This window comes from Pyrus communis, chromosome 10 (assembly GCF_041283825.1).
Source record: "Pyrus communis isolate YQ-2024b chromosome 10, ASM4128382v1, whole genome shotgun sequence".
NCBI classification, from domain to species: Eukaryota; Viridiplantae; Streptophyta; class Magnoliopsida; order Rosales; family Rosaceae; genus Pyrus; species Pyrus communis.
This window is the reverse complement of record NC_142574.1, coordinates 22,173,025-22,196,549: the sequence shown is the minus strand read 5'-3', so window position 1 is coordinate 22,196,549 and position 23,525 is coordinate 22,173,025. Positions and strand designations below refer to the sequence as shown.

The 23,525-nt window shown below is 39.2% G+C and overlaps 4 protein-coding genes across 6 annotated transcripts; 1 reads left to right on the top strand and 3 right to left on the bottom strand.

Moving 5' to 3' along the window:
• Window positions 1–101: 101 nt before the first annotated feature.
• Window positions 102–3,484, bottom strand: LOC137727990 (alcohol dehydrogenase class-3). Its single transcript, XM_068466857.2, has 9 exons — window positions 3,267–3,484; window positions 2,996–3,132; window positions 2,315–2,361; window positions 1,903–2,228; window positions 1,519–1,601; window positions 1,362–1,437; window positions 740–897; window positions 503–664; window positions 102–414 (listed from the first exon to the last, which is right to left on the bottom strand). Exons 1-9 carry the CDS (start codon window positions 3,298–3,300, stop codon window positions 298–300), a joined length of 1,140 nt encoding a protein of 379 aa, XP_068322958.2. The 5' UTR covers window positions 3,301–3,484; the 3' UTR covers window positions 102–297.
• Window positions 3,485–7,946: 4,462 nt separating this feature from the next.
• LOC137727409 (uncharacterized) lies at window positions 7,947–8,886 on the top strand. The gene is made up of 2 exons (XM_068466277.2): window positions 7,947–8,259; window positions 8,572–8,886. The coding sequence occupies exons 1-2, from the start codon at window positions 8,141–8,143 to the stop codon at window positions 8,798–8,800; spliced, it is 348 nt and encodes a 115-aa protein (XP_068322378.2). The 5' UTR covers window positions 7,947–8,140; the 3' UTR covers window positions 8,801–8,886.
• A 2,994-nt stretch (window positions 8,887–11,880) lies between these two features.
• Window positions 11,881–18,962, bottom strand: LOC137729274 (uncharacterized). 2 transcript variants are annotated; one of them, XM_068468147.2, is made up of 15 exons: window positions 18,596–18,962; window positions 17,723–17,884; window positions 17,478–17,594; window positions 17,307–17,391; window positions 16,879–16,987; window positions 16,689–16,756; window positions 16,464–16,583; window positions 15,327–16,387; window positions 14,893–15,093; window positions 14,740–14,800; window positions 14,232–14,345; window positions 13,667–13,780; window positions 13,451–13,557; window positions 13,013–13,090; window positions 11,881–12,403 (listed from the first exon to the last, which is right to left on the bottom strand). In XM_068468147.2, exons 1-13 carry the CDS (start codon window positions 18,685–18,687, stop codon window positions 13,459–13,461), a joined length of 2,403 nt encoding a protein of 800 aa, XP_068324248.2. In that variant the 5' UTR covers window positions 18,688–18,962; the 3' UTR covers window positions 11,881–12,403; window positions 13,013–13,090; window positions 13,451–13,458. The 2 variants fall into 2 exon arrangements, with proteins under 2 accessions (XP_068324248.2, XP_068324249.2); XM_068468148.2 differs by having other exon boundaries at window positions 17,723–17,878; window positions 18,596–18,867.
• Window positions 18,963–19,487: 525 nt separating this feature from the next.
• On the bottom strand, window positions 19,488–23,184 carry LOC137728876 (WD repeat-containing protein WDS homolog). 2 transcript variants are annotated; one of them, XM_068467671.2, is made up of 5 exons: window positions 22,468–23,153; window positions 21,465–22,316; window positions 21,235–21,336; window positions 19,983–20,618; window positions 19,488–19,871 (listed from the first exon to the last, which is right to left on the bottom strand). In XM_068467671.2, the coding sequence occupies exons 2-5, from the start codon at window positions 22,179–22,181 to the stop codon at window positions 19,686–19,688; spliced, it is 1,641 nt and encodes a 546-aa protein (XP_068323772.2). In that variant the 5' UTR covers window positions 22,182–22,316; window positions 22,468–23,153; the 3' UTR covers window positions 19,488–19,685. The 2 variants fall into 2 exon arrangements, with proteins under 2 accessions (XP_068323772.2, XP_068323771.2); XM_068467670.2 differs by having other exon boundaries at window positions 21,465–23,184.
• Between the last annotated feature and the right edge of the window lie 341 nt (window positions 23,185–23,525).

Genomic DNA, 23,525 nt, shown 5'->3' with positions numbered 1-23,525 from the left:
ATAACAAGATTCAGTTACGACAAAACGCCAATCAGAATCTTATAATTCTGCAGCAAAACATTCTGACAATCGCATACGATAGCAAAGCACAAGAGCAAGACTTTTTAATAACAAGTAGCAAACCAGCCAGAAGTTTTATTTATAAACAAAGCAGGCAATGTCAAGTTTATTTTTTGAAATCTTACCACTAAAAGGGATAAGGATAAGGAGAAAGTTGCATCACATGAGAAACTAGGAATGAGCCTAAACGGAATTCTTCGTGAATCCGAAGCAAGGGCAGACCGGAGGCATCCCACTTCATGCATCGGTAGAAAGCACACACCGGAGGCATCCCCCTTCGTGCATCAGATCAAATGCTTTGTTGATCTCACCAAGAGTCAAAGTGTGGGTGATGTATTCATCAACTTTGATTTCCTGCAAAAGGCCATGACATAATGTTATACGTTATATAATTTGTTACAAAGGAATTCATATTGTTGAATATTTGTTAAAAATCATTTACCTTCTTCAAGTACTTTTCTACAAGCCATGGCACCTGCGAGCGACTCTTGAAACCACCAAAGGCTGTTCCTTTCCAGACACGACCAGTTACCAACTGAAAAGGACGAGTAGAGATCTCCTGCCCTGATGCCGCAACACCAACAATAACAGATGTCCCCCAGCCCTGCAAAGAGTTTCAGCAACCTCCAGATGCGTTTTATGCAAAATTATTCGAGCCAGCAGTCATAAATGCACTCACCTTGTGGCAGCACTCCAAGGCAGCCCTCATCACGGAGACATTTCCAATGCACTCAAAACTGTAGTCAACACCACCATCAGTGAGATCAACAAGGACTTGTTGGATTGGCTTCTCGTGATCCTTTGGATTCACAAATTCAGTAACTCCAAATTTCTTTGCTGCAAATAAGAAATTGCAATAGAATGTCAACTTTAAACTGTTAATAAAAACCTTGCTGAATGAATCCAAGATACTGCTAATGAGAAAAGATATTAAAAACAAAAGCTTGACACGCATTGTTCTGTCTTATATGACAAGTTAAATAACAGAAGAAAAAGAATCCAAGGTGCAGGAAATAAAAGTACAATACTACAAAAAGGCTAATTTCAGGTGCTTCAAGATTATGCGAGGACCGTGAATGTGACCTACTGACTACCATTATGCACAGGAACTAGTTTCCTAATATTCTTCCTTCCTTATTCCCATAAGGGGTAGAAGTCAACTTTTCCTCTCGCCCCACTAGGTGACACCAGCTTTGTCCCCAAGCATGTAGAACCAGACCTCTTCCATACTTTCGAAAACAGTAAATTACAAGACACTAAATAGTGTAGTAAGGTTTTAATATGGAGAACTTTATACGTACCTGTATCAAACTTTTTGCTGTCAATATCAATGCCAATGATTCGCGATGCACCAGCTGTTTTGGCACCTTCTGCAACCTGTCAAGTTATGACAATTACTTCATTACAGTTTAGAACTCAGCACAAGATTATTAACTTAAGGTTCGATTACAAACTTACAGCAAGACCAACAGTCCCAAGGCCAAAAATAGCAATAATTGATCCCGCTTCTACCTTTGCTGTGTTCCAAACAGCTCCAAGACCTAGTATGTGTCACACGCAAGGACACACATGATTAATCAAGATAGAAGCATAAGATAAGTCGTACATCATATGCAACAAACATAGAGAAGAAGACAATCATTACAATCTTCTTTCTTTTTCCCCATAAAAAGGACGAAGCCAATTACTAAGACAGCGGTGATGAAAATCCCATGCTCTAATCTATCAATATAACCAATTATAGAATTTAATATTACAAATTATTATGATTAAGGTGTATGCTTTAATAAAAGTTGAAATACATTCACCAGGCCTAGCTTAAAAAAGTACTATTATCCTTACCAGTAGGAACACCACATCCAAGAAGGCATACTTTCTCCAATGGAGCTTTTGGATCTATCTTTGCAACGCTAACATCATGAACAACTGTGTACTGGCTAAATGTTGATGTTCCCATAAAATGATAGATAGGTTTTCCGTTTACAGAGAAACGGCTCTTGCGATCACTCATCATGACTCCAACTCCAGTGGCAGCACGTACTTTTCCACAGAGATTTGTCTTCCCTGATTTACAAAACTTGCATTCTCCACATTCTGCCTGGTAACAAGGGATGACATGGTCTCCTGGCTGAACTTCAGTAACACCTTCACCAACGCTCTCAACAATCCTGCACCAAGATGAAGTGGACCCCCTTTCAGCACCAAAGACACTATAAACCATTGATCCACGACACTACATGCATAAGTAACATACCCTGCAGCCTCGTGACCAAGAATACAAGGGAAGAGACCTTCAGGATCCTGCAAGGCAAATTAAATGAACATAGGTACATTTCCCTCTGAATAAAATTGATCCTCAATCAGGCTACTTTTCATCTTCAAATAAGATTCAAATGCCCCCGTCATATTTCTTTAAAATGAACAAACAGAACTATAAACTAGAGTGCTACAATTTGAAATTTTTTGACTTGTCGACACTACTATTAAGAATTCAAGCTCCTTCCGAACCATCCCAAGAAACCCACTAAGTTTTCATAACTATTTATGAAATCAGTTCAGTTCTTTTATACCGTATTTATCGGTCAGATTTGATTTCCAGACATCATTCAGAACGCCTCCATTCGTAACTTGGTAAATAACTATTGCGCAATATCTCTATACAACATTAGGCAATGGAAATTTTCATATTTTGATGAGACGTCTGAAGGCCTGTAGATCCAAGCTTCAAAACCAAAACAGCAACAAAAATTCAATAAATAACCACCCCATTTGCACTACATTCACAACAGTCGCCGCCGGCTAAGCCACCGAGTACTAGACAAATTTAAACAATCATTATCATCTCAACAAAACAAAGATCACAACTTATTCTAACAATCCAAGCAAGTGCAAGTTTTATGGAACCGACTCGGAGGAGAAATGGAAAAGCTTTTACCTTGCCGCCCCAGGTATAAGCGTCGGTGTGGCAGAGAGCGGTGTACAGAATCTTGACCCGGACCTCTCCAGCCTGCGGCGGAGCCACCTGCACGTCTTCGATCACCAACGGCTTATTGGGTTCCCAGGCCACCGCCGCTTCGTATTCCCAATTTCAATTTCACCCACACAACATATTCTCAATCACAACCAACCATATCATTTGTATATACATATACAGAAAGATATATATACACACATATCTTATCTAGAGAGAGAGAGAGAGAGAGTACCTTTGCAGGTGATGACTTGACCTTGGGTAGCCATGGATTTGACTGAAACCACAAAGCGAAAAGCGCAGAGAGAGAGAGAGAGAGAGAGAGAGAGAGAGGAAGAGAGAAAATGCGAGGATCGGAATATGTGAACAACTGATTGTTGTGGGAGTTGACAGAACGTGCTCTAGTGAACTACACTGACCCGGGTCTGTACTCGAACCGGTTTAAGCATCCCCCTTTTTTGGGCCTCTAGAAGCCGTTTGGATTGCAAGAAAAACTGGGGTACTGCTTGTGTGGGCTTGATGAAACCTCGAGGTCTTTGGGTTCTTTGATACTTGATTGGGTCCAAGAGATTTTCCTTGCAATTGACCCAACCCATGATTAAGAGAGAGAAGCGAGGAGGGTTGTACTTTTAGGGGGTCGTTCGGTGGCAGAGACTGGACAAGATTGGAAATGAGTACGAGCGTGCTCTATGGAATCTTGCTTTTTGAACAAGACTTGAAAGACACAATTTATTAGACTGTTTTCCAGTTTATAAAGTGCGGTTAAGCTTATCAAATAATGGTGAGGACTAGGGCTGGGCAAACGGGGCCTGGACCCGCGGGTAGGGGCGGGTCCGAGCGATTCGGGGCGGGTACGGGGCGGATCCTGTTTTTAAAATCCTGAAACGGGGCGGGGCGGGGCGGGTCCATGTCATTTGCGGGGCGGGACGGGTCTTAATTGCTGAGGAAACGGGTCCCCGACCCGAACCGTTTCCACCTTCCAAAAATCTCCTCTCCTCTCCTGCCTGCCAGACTCCCACAGTCGACACCCCACTCCCCAAATCTCCTCTCCTCTCTCGTCTCAGACCTCGCTCGAGCTCCCCATCTTCCTCCTCCCCCTCGTCCTCTTCCCCGGCGCCATCCTCCCCCTCCAGATCTTCGAGTTCCGCTACCGTATCATGATGCACTCCCTCCTCCAGACCGATCTCCGATTCGGGGTTATCTACAATGATGCCGTCTCCGGCACCGCCGACGTTGGCTGTGTCGGCGAGGTCGTCAAGCACGAGCGCCTCGTCGATGACCGGTTCTTCCTCATCTGCAAAGGCCAGGAGCGGTTCCGGGTCACTGACCTCGTCCGTACCAAACCTTACCTGGTGGCGGAGGTCCAATGGCTCGAAGACCGGCCGTCGAACGATGGCGATGAGGACCTGGAGGCGTTGGCCAGCGAGGTCGAGTCGTATATGAAGGATGTGATTCGGTTGTCAAATCGGTTGGGCGGGAAGCCGGAGAAGGATGTGCAGGACCTGCGACGGAACCTGTTTCCGACGCCGTTTTCGTTTTTCGTTGGGAGCACTTTCGAAGGGGCACCGAGAGAGCAGCAGGCGCTGCTGGAACTGGAGGACACGGCGGCGCGGTTGAAGAGAGAGAAGGACCCGTGGACCCGGCTCGAACCGGCCCGTTTCAACCGGGCCGGGTAATGTCCGGTTCTTATATTAGAAAATGTAATCCCCGGCCCGGCCCGCCCCGTTCTATTTGAACCTAGGTCCGGTCCGGTCCCTTCAAAATTGGGCCCGGCCCGGCCCGTGCCCAGCCCTAGTGAGGACAATAGTTTAATTTTGTTAGAATAGTTCAAGTCTAAGTTGAGCCACCAAATGAGCCCCAAGCGTGTTTGTATTAGTGCATTGTAAAATTCCTTTTAGCCTAACACAAGATGATATTGTCACGTTCTGGACCGGAGATTTGAGGAAAACTAACTCTATATCTGGTGCTCGAATTAAAAAAAGAAATATACATCTCTTAATTTACTTCATAATTTTCACAACACAGTCATGCTCTAATTTACATTATAAAAGTTTTACTAGACAACTATGAAAGTCAACTACTTTTTTAGGTCTTTGGTTCAGTACCTGTCAAATACTAATAAGGGATGAGGTTCTAGCTTAGTAGGGCAAAAATCACAATGCATGAATGTAATGAAACATCTCTTTTAAGAAAGTAATTTCTTTTTTTTTTTTTAAGAAAGAAATGTACATTATTGGAACTAAATTCACGCACTATTGTACTAGGTGGAGATACACAAATCCAAGTAATTTGTAAAAGAATAAACAACTGTGAGTTAGCCAACAAATGGGGGAGGGGTGCCGATCAAAAGCTCGAGGATGACACCTTTTAGGATAGGCCAATCTGGATTAAACCAAGAGAATCTCAAAGAAAATCTAGAAATTAAATATTGCATCTTCTTAGGAGTGAGATTACTTGTGTGCACGTCAATCCTTAGATAAGGACTCTAAGATTCTAGGAAACATGTTGATTGCTTACTAAATTAGGTTTCAGTATCTTGCAGAACAATCATGGTGACGACTTCACCCGTTAATTCTTGAACAAGATGATGGTGGCATCATGACTCCATTTATTCAGCTCTGAAAAGGAGGCTGTTGAGTCCATGACCAGACTTCTAAGGTATTCGAATTCGATCCGCCATGCTCCGGTCGTAGAAAATAATATTCCTACATACATTGTATGTGTTTGATGAGTTTTATTAGCATTGAGTTGTAACTAATGAGATATTAAAGTAAATGGTTGTACGAGAAGATCACGCCTTATTGTACACACCATTAAGTAGCTAGCAAGTAATCATGATAAGAAATATGTTTTATGTTATTTTGTTAAAAGTCAATGATAAGTTAATTGGGTGGACAAAGTTGTACATAAGATTCTCCTTCTAAAACCGTCCAATAAATTCCACATGTAAACTTACTTGCACACAAAAGAGTTGCTTTCATGGGCTGGTCCTCTACCCTATTTAAGCATATGGAAGATGAAATTTAATTTGGTGACTATGACATGTGATGAGTCAATGGTAAATAGTAATGAGGGAGGGAGGAAATAAAGGGTATGCCTTTATTTTGCTCCTCTTTTATGGGAGAAACTCTTTAAAGTAATCATCTATACTGGAATGATTTTCTTCAAGTTATAAAAAAATTTATCCCAATTTGGGAATCAGTTATGTATTGAAATAAATTATGTAGGGTACTAATAATTTTGTTTTTTTTTGGGTCTGATTTAACGAAATCCGTCTCCACATAGATATAACTGTCATTGATGACAAAAATATGCAAGAAGTAAAATACCTGATGCTCAAGGAATCCTATTTGAGAAATACAACATTCATTAAGGATAAATAAGTCAATATAATATTTAAGTTATGTACATACAAAGATATGCCAGAAATAAGATACTTAGCTTCCAAAGAATCCAATTTAGGAATATGCACAACATTCATTAATTAATGATAAATAAGTAAATCATAAGGTATCTAAACTAAGTAATTCTATGGCACCCATGTCACTTTGGGTAAATACTGATAACTCTCGGATGAAGTATTAGAAAAAAAAAATCCATTAGATAATGAACTGTTGGTTCAAAGCCATCTCTGGCGATGAAGTAACAATTTGAAATATCTTTAATGATTCTTCTAGCATTACGACCTTTACCACAACGATGATATCCATAGACCAAATTATTTTGTGGATTGGATTTCACTTGACTGTCTATGGTTCTAAGGGAAGGAATTTACCCCTCATATTCCAACTGGGAAGAATAGATCGTTCAACAAGGAAATTCCGAAATTGAGGAGGTTTGGTCAGAGCCGGCCTTGAGGGTAGCTGGAGTAGGCGCCCGCCTAAGGCCCCCAACTTTTAGGCGGAGCTAGGCAGGTTAGGGATGGTTGGGGGGGGGGGAGCTATGCGGGCTTATATGTAAACGCTGGAATTTGAAAACCTTTTGTTGTAGGGTCAGCCTTGTAAGAGGAAGAAAACAACCTTATTCCCAACATCATTTTAATTGCACGATTTTACTTAAGATGGTCCCACCATCTTTTTTTATTTTATTTTATTTTATTTATAGCTGCACGTCTTCTCATTTTCAAATAGTCCCCACCATCTTATTTTTACTCTTTTACTTCTCTCTTAAATATCACCTTTATGTTTATTTTTATTGGGTTTTATTACCCTATTTTAAGATCACACCATATATACTTTTATTATATGCCTAAAAGGCTAAAACTCTCACCTTTTTTGAAAAATGTCAAATTAATTAGTTTATATAATATATAATAAATTATTCAAATCCGCATCATCTGCATAGTCACGTATACGAAAATTACAATCCTCTTCACTCTAGTATTTTCCCTAGCTGTAAGATGTTGTCTCTATAATCCAACCATTCATTCATTTATTAAATGTAATAAGTAACATTGTAACAATAGAAAATGATTGGAATTTGGCGTACTGGGTAGAGACTTCTGTTTTGGTTTGAATTGATTGAAAAATTAAATTATGTAAACTTAATAAGTGCATTTGCATCTAAAAACGGGAGATGGGTAATATTTGAGTAATGTTTGTATATCTTTTTATTTTTTTATATATATATATATATTAATTTTTAATGATATTTGATTAGAAATAAACTTTTCATGTATTTAGTGATTTTTTTTTTACATGTGTCAATGTACAAAGGGTTGAGAGTCAGAGGCCCCACTTTGTAAGCTTGCCTAGGATCCCCAAAATCTCAGGATTGATTCGATCAAGTCGCCTAGTATTGGAAACAAGCCATAGTGCAATAAATAATATCTTTTAACCACACGTCTATTAAATAATAACTTTTAAAAGTTATAAAATTTGTTTGATCCCAATTTGTACAATTTTAGAGAGATTTTACGGTAGGGAGGTTTCCGATCCTTCTCATACCTTGTAAAAGATTCCCTTTTTCTGAAGCTTATCGAAAACCCCTCACAATATATATGTAGCCCAAAAATTCAACCAAATTAAAAAAAAAAAAGTCCAGAAGATATATTCCATTCTTGCAACTCATATTCCATCCTCTCAAACAACCATTCCCTCTAATATTTTCATGGCTGCAGAACCCTCCTCTTCAGCAAGTTCCTCATCATCTTCAGACCTAAGAATCATAGTTGAAAGAAACCCTTCTGAATCTCGCTTATCCCAACTGGACATCAAGAGCTGGCCCAAGTAAGTCTCTCCCTCTCCCCCTTTCCTTCTCTCGGTAAATAGAGGACTAGGCGCGATTAGCTCTCTGTGCCGATTAGAGTCCCACGTGCGCCACTTTAAACCCTAAATAAGTGAGGACCAAAATAATAAAAGATCAACCATTGCTCACGAGGATTAGGTGTGATTAGCTCCTCCTCCTCGGTCAAAGGCACATAGTTGCCATCTCTCTCTCTCTCTCTCTCTCTCTCTCTCTCTCTCTCAAGTATATATAACTTAGGGCTTTTTTTTTTGTAGGTTTATTTATGATTTTGTTTTGGAATTATGAATTTACAGATGGGGTTGCTCGCCGGGGAAGTACCAGCTGAAGTTTGATGCAGAGGAGACGTGTTACTTGTTGAGGGGAAGAGTGAAGGCATATTATCCAAAAGGGTCATCGGAATATGTCGAGTTTGGAGCTGGAGATCTTGTCACCATCCCAAGGGGACTCACCTGCACTTGGGATGTTTCTCTTGCTGTTGATAAACACTACAAATTCGAATCTTCTTCATCTTCTTCTTCGTAATTATTATCATCATCATTAATCCATGATTATTGTCTTCTTTTGCTCATAATTTATTCATATTGATTATTGTCTTCTTTTGCTCATAATTTATTCATATTTTTCAATATTTTATTATTTTATTTTTCTAGGGTTAGTAAATTTAGTGAGAGATCGATATCTTGTGGTAGTAGCCTAAAGAAGGAGAACAATTGGTCAATGCATGTCCCATTGGAACTAATCCTCTTTACGTAATCGAGATCGCCTTTAACGTTCCTTTGACTGGTCAAATATGATATTTTAGAAAGAGAAAACCAAAGAAATTGATGATTCATCTATTTGTGGGCAATGATATTGACACCCGCCTGTTCTTTTGGTTTGGCACAATGCACCCGCTTTTTTGCCCGCTTTTCCGGTTATCTCTTGTAACATCTTACATCGACCAACAGAGAGGGGGTGATGTGCTTTATATGTACATGCCCACCTCTATATAGTATAAGACTTTTTGGGAACTCATTGGCTTTAGATTCCATTAGAACTCCGAAGTTAAGCAAGTTTGGGCTAGAGCAATCCTAGGATGGGTGACCTACTGGGAAGTTGCTCGTTAGTTCCCAGAAACAAAGCAGTGAGGGAATGGTAAGCCCAAAGCGGACAATATCGTGCTACGACAGAGCCGAGACTGGGATGTGACTGAATGGTATCAGAGCTATTCTGCCATGTGGTGCGAGTGTGTCGACGAGGACGTCAGGCCCTTAAGGGGGGTAGATTGTAACATCCCACGTCAAACAACAGAGAGGGAGGTGATGTGCCTTATATGTACATGTCCACCTCCATATAGCACGAGGCCTTTTGGGAACTCACTAGCTTCGGATTCTATCGGAATTCCGAAGTTAAGCGAGTTCGGGCTAGAGCAATTCCAGGATGGGTGACCCATTGGGAAGTTACTCGTGAGTTCCCAGAAACAAAACTGTGAGGGAATGGTATTAGAGCCACTCTAACGTGTGATGCGAGTGTGCCGACGAGGGCGTCAGGCCCCTAAGGGGGTGGATTGTAACATCCCACATCGACCAACATAGAGGGGGGGTGATGTGCCTTATATGTACATGCCCACCTTCATATAGCACGAGGTATTTTGGGAACTCACTGGCTTCGGATTCCATCAGAACTCCAAAGTTACGCGAGTTCAGGCTAGAGCAATCCCAAGATGGGTGATCCACTGGGAAGTTGCTTGTGAGTTCCCAGAAACAAAACTGTGAGGGAATGGTAAGCCCAAAGCGGACAATATCGTGCTACGTCGGAGCCGAGACTGGGATGTGACATCTCTCCTCTTATTTTCATTCATTTCTCTCCCCTTCTCTTTGCTTTTTGTTCGCATAAAAAATTCAATATAAGATGTTGACGTGGTTTAATCGTAATCATTCAAGTAGAAGGGGAGAGATTAAAGGAAGAGAGAATCCTATTATGGGTCAGATCTGAGTTTTTTTATCTATGTACTATGTGGTACAAATTTTGTGGGGCCAAAGACGATCACGTTGACATATAACGGTGAAGCTGACGAAAACTTTATCGGATGTATAAAACTAAAATATAATAATAAGTAATGTACGATATTGAATTGTTTTAAAGAAGCTATTTATGGTTGTGACTTCACTCAGACATAAGAAGGTAAAATAAAATGTAATTTACCCCAGATAGGTATCTGCACAAGGTAGTGCTATTTACACACCTGTTTTTTTATTTTGTTTTTCCATTTCTTTCATATGACAACAAAAAATTGAGAGGAGTGTGTGAGAGATAAAAATAAATTTGTTGATAGCACCACCCTTTACGCAATATCACTTGGAATTTTGGTAGTGTGCGTATTTACCACTTGATTTTTTATTTACAACTTACAACCTAGACTTTGCATTATGTTACAACGTATCACTTGTTTTAAAATTTCTGTTAACTGATGATATGGGCAACACGGTCGCTACATCTAATGTTTACGTGGACCTAACGTGTGCACCACTTGGACACAATTTAGTTTATTTTCTTAATTTTGAAAACAAAAATTAGAGAGAGAGAGAGAGAGAAAAAAAAAAGAAAAAAGAAAAAAAAAAGCCCTAATAATGGTAGTAGCTCCTACGTGTAGGCCCCCTTCTAATCTCCCCCACCAGTTTCCCACCCCACACCCTTCAACTTAACCACGTCAACCACCCCTCTCTCATTGCTTCCAAATTTGTGGAGTATAGCGGAGTTTCAGAAGTCGTGAATCAAATGCGACTCGATCAAAATTTGTAGTTGTAGGTGGTACATTGCTATATAATATAAAGTTGGTGTTGTAAATAATAAAATTTAAAAGTTCAAGTAGTATCGCACACCAGCAAAAGTCTAAGTAGTATATGTGCAAATTCCCCTAACAATAAAGACTACCATGTATTTCTGAACAATTTACCCTAAAAAAGTTTAATTTATTAATTTCGACACAATATATGAATGAATTATCAAAATGAAAATTGGTTAAGATTATTATTTGTATGTGACCGCAATTAACAACCTTGATCTACATTTTGTCAATACAATGTCTCAAACCATTTAGCAAGAGAGAAACACCCTAATTTAATAACATGTTAGATTGTCAGATCAATGCAAAAACGTTATGGCTTCAATTAACAATCTGACAACTCAACATATTCGGCTACCTAGCAAGAAAGCATACCCTAATATCTAGTGATAGGGGAAATGTTTTGTGTTGGGAAGTATTAGGGCATGGACAGAGGGAGGTAAGGCCCAGCGGGGGCACATGCCCCCTCTCATCCTTATTTTTTTTTTTTTTTTTTTTTTTAATTACGAATTATTCAATTAATCATATTAAAATAGTGAAAATCCTCTTTTAGTTTTTAAATGCCCCTCATGCACTAATATCTAAACCTTGTTGAGTTGCATGCATTTGGTTAATTAGTACAAATGAGCATTAGATTGTCAACAATTAAAGACAAAATTAGACAATAGAGTAATAAAATTAGGCATTTTGTAATTAATTTTTTCAACATTTGTAAACGAACTAGCTTTATTTGTCCAAAAAGGAGCTCAAATTTTTTAAGGTGCCCCCCTCTTAGTTAAATTTCTAGCTTCGTCTCTGTATTAAGGTTTCGTATTTTGGTAAAAGTCCAATAGACCAAAACGTTTGTTTGGATATGATGCTGATTTGTGCTACCACAATGTGAGCTTGTTTGGTATAATTAGCTGTTGACGCAAAAGCTGGGCAAAAGATTTTTGGAATTTTTTTTTTTTTGGAATTCTAGACACAGAGAAGCAGTCTCCGTATCAAAATTGCACTTCACAATTAGATAGTGTTACATGAATACAAAGTCGACTTCGAACGGTCTGTTAATTGACCAAACAAGGGTTTATGTACAAGCACGAAACGTCAATCTCACTTTGTCGTCACCCGTAAATGCGTAAACTCCGCCATCCACCTCAATGAAGCTGGTTGTGCAATCTTTCAGGACCCCCGACGCCAGCTTCCCCTGCTGATTAGAACTGTGGTTTGAGAGAAGCCCGCATAGGTTTAGAACTATGTGGCTCCAACTGCAGAAGCTGTTTTATGGATTTGCTTTCCCAATATCTACGTTGTCATGGATCCTGCAACCAAAAAACCATTCAAACAAAAGATGTAAGGCGGACGATTACTCCCAAAATACAAAAATACACGCTGCTCGTAAAATCTGGATTGCAACAGTCTCGGTAAAATGCATTTTGTATCGTCTGCAGAGTAAATTTACAGGACTCAAAGCAGGGGAGGTGAAAAAGAGATGCTACACGTTGTAGTCTAGTTTTTATAACTTAGCATCTTCCGAATTACTAGACATGGAAATTATAGAGCAATCACATACAGATGATACGATTTTATGGAAACTTCCATCCAAAGCCACAAACCTCAAACAAAAACCAAACACCAGTACTCGAAACCCTAATGGATTAGATTGAAGCCAACAAACACAAATAGTCAAATACACATCAAATTTTTAACCAATTGATACGATCCAAAACCATCTCCAGAACTATTAAAATCAAAATAAATAAATAACTACATAAATAACCCTCAATTTATGATACCAATAACACCTCCCCTCCCCCCACCCTCCAAAAATAAACAAAAGGAAACAAAAGCCAATAAAAATCCAAGTCAAGTTCGCAAATTATTATAAGGGTAAGCATGCAAATATTGAATTTATAGGAAAATACATCTACCTGAAGGAAAAAGGCTAGGCTTTTGGAGTTTATAATGTATGCTCAGCAAGCAATTCTCTGAACCATTTCCCTCAATATCTGAACAAAGAAGAGGAATTCAATTCTAGTGAGATTAAATTTTGGAACGGTTTCTGAGAGAGAGAGAGAGAGAGAGAGAGAGAGAGATGTCAAAGTGAAGTTCCAATAGATTGCATGCAATGAATAATCGAGTCAAATAGGTGGTATGGGCATATAAGAACACAACAGTTGACAACAAACATTATATTTTTTCAATCAACACATACACACCAACTTTAATTGTGTACCGAATGTAAAGATCTTCAAATGGTAACATTATCAGCTGCCAAACCCGGCACCCCAACTTATGACTTTATTGACCCCTTATAATGACACAAGGAAAACTCATGAAGAAACATGAAAGGAAGAATATGCTACAACCTTGCTGACTATACTGCAACAGCTGTATTTTCCTCTGTAAAGTATTTTGGTCCAACGGAATTTTCATCATGAGTACCATCAAACTGGAGTACCCTAAGCTTCCCTTCCTGCAATTCATAGAAAATTAGTATTGTAAATGTCAAACAAAACTTCTAGAAAAGAACAAAAGAGCAGTAGATTGGTCATTGCCAGATTTCTGAAACGTCAGAAGCACACCTTGGTCCCATAAACCAGACCTCCACCAGCAAAGGGATGAAAGCAAGCAACATTAACCTCATCCTCTGCACTGGGAAGCACTCTCACAAGCTCCATATCTGAAACTCTGTAAACCTATATAAAAAAAGAAATGATGGTAATTAAGAGTGCGACAAAGTAAAATAGTAAACAACATGCCAACTGAGACAGTGCTGACATGTTAAAATATTAAGCAGAAATATATCGGTAGTGCTTTTCATTTTCCAATTAAAGAAAAAGGTAAAAAGAGAAAAAGTTCACTCGGTTTTGAATTTTTATTCATCACTCTGTCATAAACATTGAAAAACAAGTTCAACCATTGTGCCTTCGCAATATCACCAAGTAGGCATACTATCACATTCCTTGAATGAAAACTATCCAGCATTTTACACTTTCTAACTTATATGTCTACAAAAAGAAAGCATATGTCAACGAATAGTACTTTTTGCCAACTAATACTTTCCCAAAGAACAAACATCAAGCAGAAAGGGAGATAAAATAATATCTACTCAGTTACAGAACAAGAAGGAAGACGCTGGACGCTCACCTCAAGAACAGTGTAAATAGGTAAGGTTGTATCCCCATCAATGACAATACTTTTAAGAAGAGAACCATGGCGTCGACCATAAGCCAATAATATGTGCTCAGACGTGGGGGAGAACTGCAGGCACAACATAAAACAGAGGCTCAACTCAAAATATCCTTTCCACATCGAAAGCAAAAGTATCAGTAGTTGGAATTTACACTAAATCAACCATAAGTACCAAAGCAACAGGAACATATACAGTTTATTGTCAGTGGCAAATGACAATAGACGGTAGGCTAAACAGCTTCCAGAAATAGACATATAAGATTAAACAAAAAAGAAAGTCATGATCCAACTTAAACCTGCATAATTATTAACCATGAGTTTCGACCTTATCATTCATAGAACAAGAGGTTAAGGATCCAAATCTGTTAGAAAATGAGTCCAAGGTAATAAAAGCATGATACAAGGCACCAGTGAATAAATCGAAACAAAAGCAAATAGCAGTCAAATTTTCCATGAAACTAACTTGGATTGAAGTCAAACAATGTGCCGCTCTAATAGCCCGAGACACAAGTATTGAACCAAATCTGCACGAGAAAGTTGAATAACTCATAATATATAAGATGTTGATAAAAGAATAAAGGAAATAAGAAAGTTGACGAAAGGATTAGAAGTTTACGTGGCTTCCTCAAGTGAATATATGCGAAGCTCATACATAACTTGGTGCGCTGAGATTGGGTGGCGAGTCGGGGATGTTGCAATTCCAGAATCCTGACGAACTAGACTTTGTAGTCCAGGGTCAGCTTCCGTATGAGGAAGCATGCATGCAACACAGGCAGCTAAAAATCTCCCACAAGGGGAGAAATGAGCACCCATTTCACTGCAAAAGCATATGCAACAAACAGAAGTTGTAACATAAACATAAGTACAAGCTAAGCACAAAAAATCCATAAAATGCATCTGATTACAACTGTTTTCAATATAGATGTAAGTGCTAGAAGATATTGTAAATTTGCAATCAAATATTGAGCCATGTAGAAGAATGAAGAAGATCACAAAGAGAAAGCTGGAAAAAGAAAACTAAAAAAAGGAATATCAAAGATGTTCACATACCTGCAAAGAACAGCATGGGGAACGATTAAACGACATCTTTCATCATTCAGCATAGCAGAAGGATTTTTTATATCATGCAACCATACTCTTAGTTTTACAGTGCATGGTAATTCTGCAGCTGCTGCTGCGGCCATTAATGTATCAATATCAGACTGGATTCTACTAATAATGGGCTGAGCATCATTCTCATCGGGTTGTGTATTTAAGGAAGTACTATCCCCTGATTCTGGTCCAGAGAAGCGGAAGTGTGGATAATGCTGCAAACCAGATCTTCCAGAAAGCCCAGATACACTGCTGCTTCCTGGCAATGCCAAAGAAGCTGCCACATCCGCCACATTATGAGCAGACAGATGCGACACCAAACTAGAAGAACCCATAGATTGAGCTAAATTGTCAAGCCCACCACGATTAAGAGGAAGCATTGAGGGAAAACTAGCTTGGCTTTGACCTGTTAACCACCCTTGGAGAAAAGGTAGCTCCCAGAATGCAGGATCTCTATACGGAAGCGTCCTATAAGGTTGCCCAGATTCAATAAAACCAGGATGATTTGAAGTATTTTCAACTCTATTATTCGCAGAATCAAAATTAGTCAAGCTTCCATGCTGGCTTCCCCCTACAGCCGGCATCTCATCAGTCTCCATTGCATCTCCTGTGAGGTTACAAATACCACTTCTGGTTCCATTAAGGAAAGAATTATCTGCATTGCCTTCAGCATTGAGATTGGAAACAGTTGGAGCTGATGGAAATGTCTCCATTGGAGAAATTGTGGTGGCATCCTGCTCTGCTGCATTTGCATCTGCTTGAAACTGCATTGATGCAGAGGTGACTTGCATGCTATTTGATCCAGCAGGCCCGTTTTCAGGCTGCTTTACTATTCTTGGATCATCTACACATGGCGGCAGGAAGACAAAAGGCAAGGACATAAGTGGTAATTCAGTAGCCAAACTAAGACGTTCACTAGAATCAGTGTTTGCCACAAAAACAGCAGGAGATGGATAATGCACATAGCCGGGAGATGTCGCTCGAGACATGGAAGAATCTGAAGAGTCAAGATCATTGACCTGCATATCAGTTCAATAATGTAACCTATACGATATCAGGAATGAATAATCATTTAAATACCCTTTGGAAAATTACCTCAGCAGTTAAGAGGAATGGAGCAGCTTGGGGGTGAAAATGCACTGCTCGAAGGGAACGCCATGTTTTCAATACCATGGCTGGAGAAGAAGGTTCCCCATTGTATTTCCATATAAACAACTGAAATCATATTTTCTATGTCAGTGTTATCAAAACATATATACCCATTACTAATCATCAAGGACTTCAATGATATAACAAAGAACTGTCATAAAAAATCAACACCTTGTGTCCTGATGCAACAGCTAGGAGTTCCCCTTTGGCATGAAAAGCAATAGATGCAATAGGTCGATCTGGGAAGAGATTCATAAAGGGATATGAACTATGTCAGAATTCTAGGAAAAATACAATGTGTCAAAAAAAAAAAAAAAATGCTGCACTACTAAATTTGTAACACTGAAGTTTCAGAAATTACAGAAATCACGAGAGCCGATACACTCTGATGTGTTTAAATCCCATAAGCGAACTTCATGATCTAAACTTCCACTAGCAATTATTTCTGGATTCAGAGGATGAAACCTAACCTGTAAGAATGCCATTAGTTACTTCCACGTCAAAATAATAATCACAATTTGGTGGTTGGATTTTGGCAGTACCGAAAAACACATGCCCCAGAAGCAACTACCGCAGCCATTAATTAATTAATTAAACATTTTGGACCAGCTAATTGATATATAATATTTCAAACAAATGGGATAAGATTATTTAATTTGTATCTGGTTTTTCAGCAGACTTCTATTTACATAGATTTCACTTTTGGCTAAGAAGTTCAAAGAGAAAGATGCAAATATTAGGAAGCAAATGAAGAATAAATAGATCTGCAATTGCACAAGCCATACGTACCACCCAAGGTGTCCTTCTATGGCCGCTCAAAACCTTTACGCATCTGCCAGTTTGGCAATCAATTATCTTTACAGTGTGGTCACCACTGCAAGCATGAAAAGATTTGAAATAGAGTCAAGATCAGAAATAAGCATTCAAATCTAAATAAGTGAACAAAATGAGATAACTTACTGTGTAGAAGCAAGTTTTCTTCCATCGGGGCTGAATGCTGCTGCAATAGTTGACCTTGGAGGAGGCACTAAATCACAATACTTGGCTGACAAGTGCCGCAGTGACTCTGCTTCAACCCTGAAAGATCAATGAAATAAAGATTCAATAAGTACTGCATGGCATCTTTGATAACCTCATATAGAAGGTACAAAACGTGTCACACCCAAACCTGCTTGAAAAAAGTTAAAAAAGAGAACGGTTGGTACCATGAGAGAAGGCCACGTTTTGCATCTCTTGTTGCTTCACCCTTAGGCCCATAAGAGGAACTAGCTTTCCTTTTAGAAGTTTCTACCCACCCCCTTCTGGGCACATGTTTTGCTCTAGGTGAAATCTCCCTTCGTGCTAGCAAGCCAACCACATTTCTGCCACTGAAAAATTAAAAAGTTCACTTGTTTAGGAGTATTATGATGTTAATTCACATGTAAACTTTCAGTATTTAGGAAATGAAACGTTTGAAATAATCAAGGAAAAATTATTATTTCAAAAAATTACAAAAATCTCTCTATTTATGGTCGATTTTTAATAATATATAATACCAACAATTCACACTAAGTAGTCAAACCCAAACCTATCGTTTTAAATCAACATCACAAACTGCAGCCTTGCAGTATTTTCCCAATTCCAGAGCCATAGCTATACAATCATTTCACTTCTAAAGCGTATAACCGGTCCATGTCCATCGGTGCTGATCCATTCTTATTCCCTCTGTACTTTCGATCATTAACACCGAACCGTCCTATGTACTCGAGACTATATCATAATTCGAACAAGCATTTCGCACACCAACAGAATTGGAAAGCTACATTGAACTTGAAATCTATAAAGTGCAACTAACCACTAAGACAGGATAATTTCAAATTAAACGAAAATACAAAAACTGAAATAAAATATCCAACTTAAACTAAACACGACAATTATCGGATTGGAGATTCCTAATTACAATAATATCACTCAAATTCAACACTTGCAAGAATCAAATTTAGCCAAATCCAGAATCGCAGATGCATACGGATCGAATTACAGCAAACAAACAAAACCCTAACGCAATTCAGGGACGATTGAGGGATTCGAATTCTGACCTGCAGCGAAGATGCTCGGAGGACGGAGGGGGAGAAATCGGGGTCTGATCCAACGGCCGCGAAGGTCCTGCCATCGTAAGATCGGACTTCATGGAAATTTCGCCGAACTTGCGACCCCAATTTCGGAATTTGAATTTTGAGGAGAATTCTGTGAAATCTGAATCCGAGGAGAGAGAAAATTGGGGAGAGAAAATCGAGGCTCTCTCGCTCTCTCTGATGCGGGAAGAAGAAGAGTCCGTTCCTCTCTGTTTCCTAGGTACTTCCTTCGTCGATTTTACAAAAGGCCAAATGCGCAGTCGCGCTGCGTTTTTACCAAAATGCGCTTCTGATTCCCCCCCCCCCCCCCTACTTTCTACTTCCTAATTCCAACCGTCCATCTGAATTTCTCGAGGGTTCGTATTGAGCCACGTCAAGGGTTCGTATTGAGCCACCTCAGCGTTAAACATTTTGAAAATTTTAAATCTAAACGTTATGTCATTTTTTTCCCTTCACGTCATGAATAAATTATGGTCATTCATTACATATCGTTTGAACTCTTACGTATTAACTTTCTGATACTAAAATTACAAAAATGCCTAATTGATTTGAAATAGTACCACAGTAACATCTCGTTGGTTGGGGTTCTTCTCAACCGGCCTCCTAGCGTTTATTTCGGTTTTGGAGTGTTTTCTTGGTTCCTTGCTTTTGGGTTGTGAGAGAAACGCAGCAAACCGGAAATAGGAAACAGGTTTTAGGATCTCAACAATGCCCCTATCACTAGGTACAGTAGACTTGGGTGGCACGGCAAAAGTTCGGTTCGTACCACCGAACGTCACCAGTTCTTAATTTAGCGATATTCAAATCTCTCGTCTCCGTTGATGGAAAAACAAAAGAAAAGCAAAGCTAACAGATATTTAATAGCACAACACGTTTCCAATTTACTTCCAACATTATGTTGATGGAGACTAAAATTAAGGATCTAAAAATGGAAATCGACACCAAAATTTTCAAAAAACATATTCACAAAACTCATTGATGAATAGGAGCTTGAAAATAACAGGGGTTATATATACAGAAGGCGACGGGATGTAAAACTGGAGATGTGATCTTTTCAACTGAGCTTCAGAGGTTGAATCTTATTAGGTCGGCTAGACCCCCATATGCGGATGGTATGATCGTCGCTTGCTGACGCCAGCATCTGCGGTCTCTTATGATTCCAACTCACACAGTTCACGGTCATTGAATGCCCACGCAAAACCTCTATCGGCCTAGAGTTTCTTCGGTTCCAAATGTATACCTAGACAAGATAATGATTTGAACTTTGTGAGGTTCCGTTTGGTTCATTGGTACAAGAACGATTTGTATATCTGCAGAACTCTAGGCAAATTCACAAATTCGGGAAGCATACCTGTGAATTCTCACTACCGCTGGCAATAAATGTGCTGTTCAATCCACCGAAGCAGGAGCGTATCACATACTTGCTCTGCTTGTGGCCCATATATTTCAGTGGCTTTTCCCACTCCCCGGCAACATCCCACATATGAATCTCCTGGCTATTTAGGTTGACTAAAAAGAACTTACTGTCCCCAGAAATTGAAAGGGATGTGATAGCATGGTCTACTGAGATAACGCGTTCAGCATTTGTTCCCACATTTAAAATCCGAATTTCTTTATCAGAGAAAATGCTGATAAGATTTTCCCCATTCGGTGTCACAGCAAGATCTAAAATCTTGGGCATCCTCATCCCTCTCCATGCTTTTAACTCATTGCCATCGCAATCCCACATGCAGATGCCCTTTTCAGGGTCGGAACTGCCACACACAAGTCGCCTTGAGTCGGGAAACCAAGCACATGAGCTGACAATGAAGCCAGGATCCCCAAATGTATGCTTGCATGTACCTGTTTCCACATCCCATAGCTTAAGTACTTCAACATTTCCACATGTAAGCAACTTTGAGTCATCAGGGCTCCATGCTAGAAAGGATACCGGTTTGTGGTGACTTCGCAGGGCATGATTTAATGTCACCCTACCGTCCTCCAAAACCTGGCCCAGAATGGCAGAATTAACGTCAGAAATCCTAGCACCTTGGCATCTTCCAGTTATTCCAGTTAGTATCTTATTTTGTCATTTTTTGCACACTTTTTAAGCATTCAGTTCATACAAACACAAAAGTCCTATTTAAAGTAACAATCATAAAAGTTAGGATCCTGTATAGCAATTATATCTGTTTTGCATGATTGAAACCATATTAACATTGCCATAATACATCTGGGAACAATACAAATGCTTTTACTGCATTACCAAAATTTAATGATTAAACATACTCCTCTTTGGATCATGCATTCCTCCACGTGACACAATGCGTTATATTGACGTAGCTTAAAAACAGATTCCTTCCTACACACCTCTTACTAAAACAGAATAAACTATTTTTCTTTCCTTATAAATTTTGAGATAAAAGCAGGATTTTCCATGATCTCAAAAGATTATCTCGTTCCCTTTTCTACTTATCCACAATTTTTTATGCATGAAGACCACACTTCCACCAAATAAGTAAAATATCGTGCGCTTTAATATATTAATCATCATTGAAACTTTAGCATCAAAGCAATATTCAATAAGTTGAATAAAAACTTATACGGATATAATTCTATGGTACCTTCCATATGATGGCCGTGCAATCACTTGACGAAGAGGCCAAATACTTCCCATTATTAGAAAATTGTACAAACCACACTTCATTCTTATGCTCAGTCAAAATCTGCACCAGGGAAAACAAGTGTTCATGCGTGTGTCAGTCCTCCAACAGAAGAACATCTGAGCAAACAAAAGTAAAACCCTCATAACTTCAATTTTCGAAACATAAGCAATATTACTGGCAAATCACACCTGAACAGTTTCAGTAGGGATCTGGTCCCTACCACATAAATGGTCAGCATAAAGTGAAACAGCATCCGACAAATTGTGATACAGACATGAATCAATCTGGGACAAAACAGCGGTTTCAACCAGATGTTCCAACCTGTTCTCAGGCAGCGTGATCGGTGGAGGAAGCAATTTTTCCAATTCCTGCAGTAGTTCTTTTCGCAACTCACAAACAGCAATATCATCTGTCTTGCTCTGCTCCATTTCCTTTGAGGAAAGGATGATCCGAGCAAGGTTGTGAACCTTACTTCTGTCTACATGTAATGCTGACACCTCTTTCTGCAAAATGGCCAAAGCCAATTTGTCATCCCCGCAACTCAAATACTCCAAAAGACATTGTTTGAGAACAAGAAACAAAGCAGCAGCTCTGGTCTCATCTGTCAAATCCTGAGCGGTATTAAGTGTATCAACACAACCATCCCAATTCCCGCTTGATATCTGTGATTCCAGCATTTGAAAATCATCGGATTTGCACGAAATGCCAGACTCCAACTCCAAGCATGAAGCAGAATTCTCATAGCCAATTGAAAGCAGGCATTGAATTAATATCCTTACAAACTCATGTTTCTTAACTAGGCCTTTTGAGCCAAGCCTAGGCGAACCCTCCATCAGCAACGGAGTTTGGCAAATCCTTTGATGGTTTGATGAACTTCCTAGCCTTTTACAGTCAACGATCCCCATTCCTTCCACCAGCCATGAAATCAGAAGAGAAAGCAAACATTCTGCCAATTGCCAAATTTCACACCTACTATCTCGAATTTCCAGTAAAGGAGGCTTCCGAATGACCACTCTTGAAAAGAATTCTACTTTATATCTCTGTAACCAAATACCCAAATACCCCAAACCTAAGAAAATCAACTTTATAACCCTTCACTCTGCAAAGAAGCTCCCTAAAACCCTAAACCTCCAATTTTGTATTCAAACAACAAAAGCAGCAAAACCGAACAAAGTTTAAACGAAAGCGTACCAAGTCTAGGGAATCTCTCAAATCTCAATGCCCAAAAATCCTCATTGAGAAAGCACTCATACTCTGCAGAGAAGCTCCCTAGAACCCTACTTCCAATTCTGAATTCAAACAACAAAATTTACTGCCAAACAAAAGCTCAAACGAAAACGTACCAGCACAACAGAAGAGCTCAATTCTCATTTCTCAATGCCCAGAAGTCCTTACGCTAAAAGTACTTGTACCTCAAATGAAGCTGCCAGCTTTACCATCCTAACCCATAAGCCCAAAAACACAGAAACCAACCCAAAAATAGTATCCACCTAAAATCCCTCAATTCCCAAAAACCTTCAAATGGCAATTAAAAACAAATTCAGATAAAACTGGCAAAATTAAAACGAACCCAGAACAGCTCCGATCTCGGAGAAAATAACCCTAGAGCCCGATACGCCGAAAACTGCCATGGCCATTCAGAAGAATCCAACGAACCCAGAAGAGCATGGAGCTCGAAGAGGAAGAAAGAACGATAATTCGAAAACCAGTAGGAATTTTTGGCGGTTGGGAAGATTAGATTGGATTCGTGGGGAAAAATTGGAAACAAGTGGTAAACTTGTGAGGGTGGGTTGGAATTTTGGGAAGCAGCAAAGTGGCAGTCAATGGGAGAGGTTCACAGAGTTTAACACATCGTTTGCTTCGTTTTGAGGGAAAGACTAGGTCCCAGTTTATCTTCTGGTTTATCCCAACGAGATTAAACGGCACGTCGTTTATAGAGTTTTGACTAAATCAAAATATTTATTTATATTATCAAAAGAATATATCGTTGTGTAAAAAAAATTAAAATGCTTATGATCTAAAAAAATGTAATATAGTATGCATAACCTATGAAAAAAATAAAGTTTAGAACTTGAAAAAAATACTGAGCTTAAACAAATGCTATTTTAGTTATATTTATTTTTAAATATTATTTCAGTTATATATATTTTTTAAAATAAATGTGATAGCTTTATTGGACTTCAAATCAACTACAAGTTTAAAAGAGGACACCCCTGATGATATCAGGATTGAGAAACCAAACTTAACTA